At 43.5% G+C, this 11,200-nt stretch overlaps 1 protein-coding gene across 1 annotated transcript in view; it reads left to right on the plus strand.

Moving 5' to 3' along the window:
• utp20 (UTP20 small subunit processome component) overlaps positions 1-11,146 on the plus strand; it is a 28,678-nt gene extending 17,532 nt beyond the window's left edge. The window contains exons 38-58 of the mRNA XM_020491055.2: positions 76-215; positions 349-505; positions 1,229-1,327; positions 3,665-3,832; positions 4,945-5,111; positions 5,225-5,369; positions 5,596-5,712; positions 5,800-5,970; positions 6,665-6,796; positions 6,988-7,098; positions 7,248-7,327; positions 7,429-7,498; positions 7,724-7,906; positions 8,062-8,193; positions 8,314-8,446; positions 8,811-9,016; positions 9,275-9,346; positions 9,464-9,748; positions 9,880-10,006; positions 10,264-10,409; positions 10,818-11,146. Of these exons, the coding sequence (XP_020346644.2) occupies positions 76-215; positions 349-505; positions 1,229-1,327; positions 3,665-3,832; positions 4,945-5,111; positions 5,225-5,369; positions 5,596-5,712; positions 5,800-5,970; positions 6,665-6,796; positions 6,988-7,098; positions 7,248-7,327; positions 7,429-7,498; positions 7,724-7,906; positions 8,062-8,193; positions 8,314-8,446; positions 8,811-9,016; positions 9,275-9,346; positions 9,464-9,748; positions 9,880-10,006; positions 10,264-10,409; positions 10,818-10,970 (2,994 nt within the window). The 3' untranslated portion in view covers positions 10,971-11,146. The remainder of the gene's footprint in view (positions 1-75; positions 216-348; positions 506-1,228; positions 1,328-3,664; positions 3,833-4,944; positions 5,112-5,224; positions 5,370-5,595; positions 5,713-5,799; positions 5,971-6,664; positions 6,797-6,987; positions 7,099-7,247; positions 7,328-7,428; positions 7,499-7,723; positions 7,907-8,061; positions 8,194-8,313; positions 8,447-8,810; positions 9,017-9,274; positions 9,347-9,463; positions 9,749-9,879; positions 10,007-10,263; positions 10,410-10,817) is intronic.
• Positions 11,147-11,200: the final 54 nt, after the last annotated feature.

The following is an 11,200-nucleotide window of genomic DNA, read 5'->3' on the forward strand; positions in this document are numbered from 1 at the left end:
GGGATCTTTTGGAATGTGTCACCAATGCATGTTTAGTAATGTCGCAGAGTGATGACATTTTGTGTGTGTGTGTAGGTGAAGCGAGATGAGGAGTGCAAGGCGGTAAAGTCTAAGGACGTGAAGGAGGAGGAGGTGGCCAGAGTTCCTATAGCCTTCGCCATGGTCAAACTGATGCAGACACTGCCCTCGACTGTCATGGACGTCAACCTGCCTGGGTATGTACACCCAGTTAATGTAAACATAAATGTGGTACGCCCTGTAAATGTGGCTGTATCGAGTGTGTGTCCGTGCCTCTGGGAGTGTGCGTGTGTGTGCGCAGTATATAATAAACACTGTGTGTGTTGACAGCATCCTGATGAAGATGTGTGTGCTGCTGAGGAATCGTTTCCAGGAGATCAGAGACGTGGCTCGTAACACCCTGATTAAGATCGTCGAGACTCTGGGGGTCAAATACCTGCAGTACCTACTGAAGGAGATGAAGTCCATTCTGGTTAAGGGCTACCAGGTGAACACTACAGCTGAATAGGTTTCTCTGTCTTTTCATACAGATGGACCACAAACCCTCGTCTCAGACCTTGGGTTCGAGGCCCAGGTGTGCGTTCCAAATGACCTCTGGTCAAAAGTAGGGCACTACAAAGGGAATAGGGTGCTATTTGGGAGGCTACTCCAAGACTACTGTTACAGTGCCTAGGGAAAGTATAAAGGGGATAGCTTTATTTTTCAGTGGGATAATTAGACACATTTTTATGCCAAAGACTCACCAGAATGGCTTCCAGTAGGTGTTGAGTGATCCAGTCTCAGTTCTAACTTAAATTGGTTTGGAAGTCAGAGAAAAGGTCATTGCTGTTCGTAAATGATTTCCAACCAAATTTACAAGCAAGTTTGACAAAAACAACGGATATATGTTCCCCTACGAGTTAATGATTTACACTTGTACTGCCTGCCGAAGCTGCTTCCACAAAGTATAAACTCTGGGGTGTGAACATATATGCAATTAAGACGTTAGTTAAAAAAAAACGTTTAAAAAATCACTTTCTAAATGTGGAGATGGTTGTGTAGATCGGTAGGGAAAAAATCTAATGTAATCCATTTTTTGAAATAGTTTTACACTACCGACTGTGTATGTTTTTGATACTGAGACTCTGTCTGTGTAAATGTATTCAATCATTAAGTGAATTATTCTAAATGATATGGCTTTGTTTTGATCCACTGACTCTCTCTCGCTCAGGTCCATGTGTTGACGTTCACGGTGTACCAACTTCTGTCTCACCTCGCCCCTATACTGAAGCCTGGAGACTTGGACCACTGCATGGGCCTGCTAATAGATGTAACTATTCTAACCTATACATGTCCATTTGTGTGTGTGTTTGTATGTTTATGCGGGTTTGTGTGTATATGTATATATGTGTATATATACGTGTGTGTGTGTGTGTGTGTGTGTATGTATATATATATATATATATATATATATATATATATATATATATATATATATATATATATATATATATATATATATATATACACGTGTGTGTGTGTGTGTGTGTGTGTATATATATATATACACACACACACATGTGTATATATATACACACGTGTGTGTATACATATATACATGTGTGTGTATATATATATATGTGTGTGTGTGTGTGTGTATATATGTGTATATATATGTGTGTGTGTATATACATGTGTGTGTGTGTGTGTGTGTATATATATATATATATACATGTGTGTGTGTATATATATATATATATATATATATATATATATATATATATACACACATGTGTGTATATACATGTGTGTGTATATATATATACATATATACACATGTGTGTATATACATGTGTGTGTATATATATATACATATATACACATGTGTGTGTATATACATGTGTGTGTATATATACATATATACACATGTGTGTATATACATGTGTGTGTATATATATATACATGTGTGTGTATACAGTGCCTTGCGAAAGTATTCGGCCCTCTTGAACTTTGCGACCTTTTGCCACATTTCAGGCTTCAAACATAAAGATATAAAACTGTATTTTTTTGTGAAGAATCAACAACAAGTGGGACACAATCATGAAGTGGAACGACATTTATTGGATATTTCCGATAAGCCGGATTTGGATACAAAAAGATTTCCCAAGCTTTAAACATCCCAAGGAGCACTGTGCAAGCGATAATATTGAAATGGAAGAAGTATCAGACCACTGCAAATCTACCAAGACCTGGCCGTCCCTCTAAACTTTCAGCTCATACAAGGAAAAGACTGATCAGAGATGCAGCCAAGAGGCCCATGATCACTCTGGATGAACTGCAGAGATCTACAGCTGAGGTGGGAGACTCTGTCCATAGGACAACAATCAGTCGTATATTGCACAAATCTGGCCTTTATGGAAGAGTGGCAAGAAGAAAGCCATTTCTTAAAGATATCCATAAAAAGTGTTGTTTAAAGTTTGCCACAAGCCACCTGGGAGACACACCAAACATGTGGAAGAAGGTGCTCTGGTCAGATGAAACCAAAATTGAACTTTTTGGCAACAATGCAAAACGTTATGTTTGGCGTAAAAGCAACACAGCTCATCACCCTGAACACACCATCCCCACTGTCAAACATGGTGGTGGCAGCATCATGGTTTGGGCCTGCTTTTCTTCAGCAGGGACAGGGAAGATGGTTAAAATTGATGGGAAGATGGATGGAGCCAAATACAGGACCATTCTGGAAGAAAACCTGATGGAGTCTGCAAAAGACCTGAGACTGGGACGGAGATTTGTCTTCCAACAAGACAATGATCCAAAACATAAAGCAAAATCTACAATGGAATGGTTCAAAAATAAACATATCCAGGTGTTAGAATGGCCAAGTCAAAGTCCAGACCTGAATCCAATCGAGAATCTGTGGAAAGAACTGAAAACTGCTGTTCACAAATGCTCTCCATCCAACCTCACTGAGCTCGAGCTGTTTTGCAAGGAGGAATGGGAAAGAATTTCAGTCTCTCGATGTGCAAAACTGATAGAGACATACCCCAAGCGACTTACCGCTGTAATCGCAGCAAAAGGTGGCGCTACAAAGTATTAACTTAAGGGGGGCGAAAAGTTTGAAATATCCAATAAATGTCGTTATATATATGTATATATATATATACACATACACACACACATATACATATATATATATATGTGTATATATATATATACACATACACACACACATACATATATATATATGTGTATATATATATATACACATACACACACACATATATATGTATATATATATATGTATATGTGTGTGTGTGTATATATATATATATATATATATATATATATATATATATATATATATATACACATACACACACACATACATATATATGTATATATATATATATGTATATGTGTGTGTGTATATATGTGTATATATATATATATATACACATATATATATATATGTATATGTGTGTGTGTTTATATATATATACGTGTATATATATATATATATATATATATATATATATATATATATATATACACATATATCTCTCTGTCTCTATATATATGTACACACACACACACATGTGTATATATATATGTATGTATTGCCAGCTCTCCTTTCACACTCCATTGTCCCACTCCTCTCCTGTAGATCTTCAACAGCGAGCTGTTTGGTGCAGTGGCTGAGGAGAAAGAGGTGAAGGGGATCGTCTCTAAGCTGATGGAGGCCCGCCACAGTAAGAGTATGGACTCCTATGAGTTCCTGGGCCAGTACTCTGGCAAGGACAGAGTCATACAACTCATACTGCCAATGAAAGATGTAAGTATCGCTTAGATGTGTCTGAAATTCCTCAGATAGCAGGGACATCAACAGATTACTCTGCAAACGGTGTGTATGTGCCTTTATTTATCTCTCGCTCTCTGTCTCTCTCTCCTTCTGTCTGAATCTCTGTCTCCCACCTCTCTGTCTCTCTGTCTCCACCTCTCTCTCTCTCTCTCTCTCTGTCTCTCTCTCCTTCTGTTTGAATCTCTGTCTCCCACCTCGCTCTCTCTCTCTCTCTCTCTCTCTGTCTCTCTCTCCTTCTGTCTGAATCTCTGTCTCCCACCTCTCTCTCTCTCTCTCTCTCTCTTGCTCTCTGTCTCTCTCTCCTTCTGTCTGAATCTCTCTGTCTCCACCTCTCTCTCTCTCTCTCTCTCTCTCTCTCTCTCTGTCTCCCACCTCGCTCTCTCTCGCTCTCGCTCTCTGTCTCTCTCTCCTTCTGTCTGAATCTCTGTCTCCCACCTCTCTCTCTCTCTTGCTCTCTGTCTCTCTCTCCTTCTGTCTGAATCTCTGTCTCCCACCTCGCTCTCTCTCTCTCTCCTTCTGTCTGAATCTCTCTGTCTCCCACCTCGCTCTCTCTCGCTCTCTCTCTCTCTTGCTCTCTGTCTCTCTCTCCTTCTGTTTGAATCTCTGTCTCCCACCTCTCTCTGTCTCTCTCTCCGTCTCTCCGTCTCTCTCTCTCGCTCTCTCTCTCTCTCTCCTTCTGTTTGAATCTCTGTCTCCCACCTCTCTCTCTTTCTGTCTCTCTCTCCTTCTGTCTGAATCTCTCTCTCCACCTCTCTCTCTCTCTCGCTCTCTGTCTCTCTCTCCTTCTGTCTGAATCTCTCTGTCTCCCACCTCTCTCTCTCTCTTGCTCTCTGTCTCTCTCTCCTTCTGTCTGAATCTCTCTGTCTCCACCTCTCTCTCTCTCTCTCTCGCTCTCTGTCTCTCTCTCCTTCTGTCTGAATCTCTCTGTCTCCACCTCTCTCTCTCTCTCTCTCTCTCTCGCTCTCTGTCTCTCTCTCCTTCTGTCTGAATCTCTCTGTCTCCCACCTCTCTCTCTCTCTTGCTCTCTGTCTCTCTCTCCTTCTGTCTGAATCTCTCTGTCTCCACCTCTATCTGTCTGTCTCTAGATCCTGGAGAACACAGCCAATCTGAAGACAGCCCGTCGCGCCCATGCAGTGTTGAAGAGGATAGTGTCAGGTCTACTGGTGAACCAGGCCATGGACCATCAGGCTGTACTACTGCTCAGCCATGGCCTGGTCTCAGAGAGTCTGCCCCTCGTCACCAAGCGGAACAAGTATGTACACACTCACACTGCAGGCATGCTCCCTTCTCCTTGCTCTGTCTCTCACTCACTCACTCACTGAGTCTCACGCAAATATTTGACGTTGTGTCTTTGTTTGTGTGTAGGGACAAAAAGCCCCAGGCGCCCCCGGACCCTCGCCTGCCTCCTCCCAGCTGTCTCCTCTTGCCCCCCACCCCAAAGAGAGGAGGACTTAAAGCCCCCGTCAGCAGCCGCACCAACATGCACATCCTAGTGGACACTGGACTCCGGGTAAACCAATCTAGCTACCCTCTCTAAAACTTTCAGGAACTTTCTCACAGGATTTCACACAGGTTGACTAGAAGGTGAAATAGTGTTTTGCGGCAGGCAGGCATTAAGATAAGCAACAACCAGTCCCGTGAACAGATGGTAACCAATGGCTGAATAGTGGTTTACTGTTCATTCATCTGTGGTCAGTTGAATGTTGGTTGACTGTTGTCGTTCTTTCTCTGTCTAGCTGCTCCATATGAGTCTGAAGAAGTCCAAGGTGAACTCCTCTGAGGCCTCTGCTCTTGAGATGCTGGATCCCTTCTTTGCTCTGCTACTAGACTGTCTCAACTCCATGCACGTCAAGGTCAGTTGTGTGTGTGTGTGTGTGTGTGTGTGTTGAGAAGTGTGTGTGTCTGTATCTGAGTGTATATCTCTCTCTCCGTGCCTCCAGGTGATAACAGAGGCTCTCTTAGCTTTTACGTTCCTGTTGCGGTTCGCCCTGCCAGCTGTAGAGCAGAATGCAGGCCAGCTCACCAAGCAGCTGTTTGTCCTGCTCAAAGACTACTCCAAGGCTGGCGCTGCCCGCGGAGAGAACTTCCAACTCGTCCAGAACTGCTTCAAGGTAGCACAAGTGTTTGAATGAATACATTTTAATATAGTATCAATTATAAACGGGGCCGTTCGAGCCCTGGATTCTGATTGACTGAAAGCCGTGGTATATGAGACCTTGTAAACTGGGTGGTTCAATCCATGAATGCTGATTGGCTGACAGCCGGGGTATATCAGACCATATACCACGGGTATAACAAAACATATTTTTACTGGTCTAATTACGTTGGTAACCAGTTTATAATACCACTGCTAAGGGCTGTGTCCAGGCACTCCGGGTTGCGTTGCGCGTAAGAACAGCCCTTAGCCTTGGTATATTGGCCATATACCACACCCCCTCATGCTTTATTGCTTAATAAGGCACCTCGGGGGTTTGTGATATATGGCCAATATTCCACGGCTAAGTATATGGTATATTGGCCATATACCCCACCCCTCAGGTGTTTAGACTTGTTTACTGTTCTAATTATGTTGGTAACCAGTTTATAATAGCAAGGGTGAATGAATGTACTGTTTATATTATATTTAAGCAATAAGGCACCCCGGGGACCCCCCCACCCCCCGAGGTGCCTTATTGCTTAAATATAATATAAACAGTACATTCATTCCGCAATGCAAAAACATGCCATATTGTATGTTTTAATGATTTGAAATAACAGAAATGTGACCATATCAAATCATTGAATGATCCTTCTTTTCGCCGCCAGTCCATCACCATCCTAGTAAAGAACACGAAGACACACAAGATAACTGAGACACAGCTGCAAGTGCTGCTGGGATACGCTGAGGAGGACATTTATGACCAATCACGTCAGGCGACAGCCTTCGGCCTGCTAAAGGTAGCTAACGCCCTCCCTCTCCACCTGTCCAAATCTAGGAGAGAGTTGGGAGACCATACTTTATTGCTACAGCTAATACATTAGACCCCAACATTTTTTAGACCTTTATTTAACCAGACATATAGATGTATTTGCATTCAAAGTGTATAGTGAAATTCTTAATCTGTCCTCCTCTGTATCTCCCCCTACAGGCCATCCTGTCCAGGAAGCTGGTAGTGCCAGAGATGGAGGAGCTGATGAAGAAAGTGGCCAAGCTGTCTATTACCGGGCAGAACGGCATGATCAGGGTCCAGTGCAGACATGTACGGTTTGGTTTCTTTTTATATTCATTTTTAAACCTGTATTTTACCGTTTTGTATTGTATTTTTGAAGGTGCCTTGTTAAAACTCTGCTTAATTAAGGCAACACATTTTTAGATTCTTATTTTTTTTCCTGGTATTTTCACCTGTAGATTTACCAGAAGTATATCTTGGATTATCCTCTGGGGAAGAAACTGAGATCACATCTGGACTTCATCGTGGCCCAGCTCAGGTAGGATATATTTGTGTTTAAAGGGATTCGTTGTTTTAGATGTAAGTCGTTTGTTTGTGACTTTTGATACTAAAATCTCTCTCTCTCTCTCTGTGTGTTAGTTATGAGTTTGACACAGGAAGAGAGGCTGCTCTGGAGTTGATGGCCTATATCTTCCAAACCTTCCCTCAGGTATCCACAACAATCCTCCTGACACACACATCCCATAATTACTGGAGTTCGACTCGCAGTAACTGGTCGCTTTCTATACCCACTGCTCCTGGTCGAAGTTGGCTATAGAAACAGATCCCACATCCTAACCATTAGAGGGAATAAACTCAAAACTGACCTTAGATCAGTTTTCTTTGGGACAACCTAATTCTACTCCTGTATGTAACTGATTCGTCTCTGTCCTAGAACCTGCTGCTGCAGCACAGTGGGTTGTTCTTCGTCCCTCTGGCACTGGCCATGGTGAACGATGACTCGGCTCGCTGTAAGAAGATGGCCGCTGTTGCCATCAAATCACTGCTGAGTCAACTGGACCAGCAACACCAGAACACCCTGTTCACCCTGGTCAACACTTGGCTGTCTGGAGACAAGGTACGGACACACACACACACACTAGTCTTGTCTTTCTCTACGGGTCTAATAAAGCAATGTAAAGGTCTGATCAAGTGCAAATAAAGGAAATCCACCTTAGACTATTGAGATGCACCCCATGTCCTCCTGCTGTAACCTCTGACCCCTACCCCCAGGTGTCTCTGCGTCGTCTGGGGGCCCAGGTGTGTGGGCTGTTTGTGGAGGTAGAGGGGGTTCAGTTTGGCCGCCGTTTAGATGCCCTGCTGCCCCTCATCGAGAAAGAGATCCACCCCAACAACTTTGAAGACGTGAGTCGAACATTAACTATTTTACATAAACTTTCAAAAGCATTGCCTAAGCATTTGTATTTTATTGACTATTTTCTATAACCTGTGCTAACAGCTGCTCTATATCTGTGTGTCTGTCAGATTGAGGAGGAGAAGGATGAGAAGGCAGCAGATAGACTGCTGTTCAGTTACCTCACCCTGGTCACCAAACTCACCAAGGACTGTAGCCTACTGGAGCTCAGCAAGCCTCAAGACACTCTCACTAACATCCTGGGTAAGACACTACTACCTCTAGCCTGGGCCCACATCTGTTTGTGCGGTCTTGCCATTTCCTATGGTCGTAGATCAAACATCAGGCATCTATCAGATGGGCCCGGTCTGAAAATCACCTCAGGCATCTCCGTTGTCTGTGGTGAGATAAATAGTACAGTACTGTGGTATGTTAAGCAGTGTGATTAAACCCATGTGCCTACACGTTTTCACCTGAAATGTCTCTCTTGTTCTATGGGTTGATGATAAAGTCTAGAACCTATAGATCTACATTAATTCATCGATCATTGAATGTAATATTTTACCCTCTAAACTGCTGACTTCCCCTTTGTGTAACGGAGCAATGCGTTCCCCACCCCCTCCACCAGGTCATGTTGAGACCCACCTGCGTTACCCTCACTGTTGGGTGTGGCTGACCGCCTCTCAACTGTTTGGTCAGCTGTTTGCTGCTCACCGGCCAGACCAGCTGGTTGCCCGCTGGAGAGAGGAGACCACAGAGAAGGGCAGCGCCAAAAACACCACCACACCAGAACCTGTGGCGACCACGTTCCTTACTACCAACCTAGACAAGAAGGTGAGACGGGTCTGAACATCACTTAACCAAAGATACAGACCGATGACTTGACCTGCTTAGCGTGACCAGGGTCAAACGCGTCAAGATGGGCTTCTCAGTGAATGAGGCGGAACAGGGAGAACAGCTTTTTGGGGGTTTGAATAACAATGAGATAATTGAATGCATTGTATTGTAAACACGGGTGTGACTCAAGTGATGTTTAGCCATACTGATTTATGTGTCTTTTACCTGGCTTTCCCCTCTCCTTCCCTCCACCAGATGAGAGAGTTGGTCCTGTCATTCTGTCACCAGCTCCAGTCGAAGTACCTGGACACGTCAACAGGAGAACAGGTAAGGACGACGATATTACACTGATGATGTTGCAAACAGACTATTTAAGTCGGAGGTGTCACCCGTCGGGCAGTAGTTCGATTGACAGGATGGATGGTCTCGTCTGCCGTTCCCCAGGTGATCAAGAACCTGCTGTTCGTCGCCAAGGTGATCTACCTGATCTCACCCGAGTCTGAAATCCCACCTGCCCGGGAAGTAGAGGGGGGGGAGGAAGAAGAGATGGAGAACGGAGGAGAGCGGGAGAACGATGGAGAGGATGACGAAGGAGAGAAAGGTGATGAAGAAAAAGAGGAAGAGGAGGATGAGAAGGATGATCGTCCTCCATCCTTACTGTGGATGATGAAGAAGCTGTCTCTAATGGCTAAGAGGGAAGCTGCAGACACGCCCAAGATACCCCTCAAGGTACACACAAACACCCCAATACGTGGTCCTTTTATGTTTTCCCAACACCACTGTTTATTTACAGATGGTGAGTTGATGAATATCTGTAATAAATGTTAGCATTGTTATTTGTCCTTTTTCTCCCCCCATAGAGAACATGTGTGTTTAAGTTCCTGGGGGCCATAGCTGTGGACCTGGGTAAAGACAGGCTGGGTCCTTACCTCACCACCATCATCGCCCCTCTCTACAGAGAACTGGACAGCACCTACGCAGACCAAGGTAGCATACTGTAATACTGTCCTCATCATTTAATAACAGCTACGAGGATCAAGCTAACACAACACTGTCATCTTCCTCTCACCTCTTCCTGTTCTGTGTGCTCATTGTGGCTGCCTTGTTGTCTGACTGCTTGCTCTTGTTATTCTGTGTCAACTCAACTCTGTGTAGTTTTCTTTTCTGACTGATCCCTCTGTAGGTGTTGGTCACAGAGATGCATCAAATTAGTGCTCCATTTAATTAGACGTTTTACTCCCCAGACCCCACCCTGAAAAACCTGTCCCAGGAGCTAATAGAGCTGTTGAAGAAGCAGGTGGGGCTGCAGACCTTCTCCCTGGCCTTCTCAGCTGTTCAGAAGGATGCCTCACAGAGGAGGGCCAACCGCAAGAAACACAAGGCTATGCAGGTGTGTACTCTATGGCAGAGGTTCTCAAACTTTGTGCTCAGGGACCCTTTTTTTTTACAGAAAATTCATCAAAGAATAATCGGAACACAACTCAAATGAGATGAAAAATAGCACACTGACTTTGTTTGGCAGTGCTCGTTACCTGCAATTCTACAGATTGTCATGTGATACTTTTTTTAATACAAAAGGTATTGTTGAAAAATATAACATTGGTGGATACCAATATCCCTGTTACCCACAGTTAACAAATGGTAGATTAATGACTTTATTACACAGATCCTTGCCTAAAATGTATTTAATCTGTTAATATTCACTTGCAATCTTTTGAGCTAGTGATACAATACATCAGACACTGTTTATCGTAATGTTGGATACCAAGCATCTCACCCTTTAACTCTTCTCTCTCAGGCGGTGGCTAACCCTGACATTGCAGCCAGGAAGAAGCTGAAGAAACACAAGAACAAGATCGAGGCCAAGAAGAGGAAGATTGAGTTCCTGAGGCCTGGCTACAAAGCCAAGAGACAGAGGAACTCACTCAAGGACTTGGCGATGGTGAAATGATGTTATTATCCATTATATAGCAAGGATGGATGAGAAGACCAGGCAACAGTGTCCTGCTTAATGCAGGAGCTGACAGTCACAAGCCACCCCTGTATGAATTCTCAGTCAAGGATTTGATATGTTTGTGCATTTAATGTAACTTTTTTAAATTAAAAATAAGTGCTACTTTCTTTGAACAGTGGTCCTGTTGAATATTGCTTATCTTGGGTGGGATGAAAGTAATTTGACGA

The sequence above is a fragment of the Oncorhynchus kisutch genome, linkage group LG9 (assembly GCF_002021735.2).
Source record: "Oncorhynchus kisutch isolate 150728-3 linkage group LG9, Okis_V2, whole genome shotgun sequence".
NCBI classification, from domain to species: domain Eukaryota; kingdom Metazoa; phylum Chordata; class Actinopteri; order Salmoniformes; family Salmonidae; genus Oncorhynchus; species Oncorhynchus kisutch.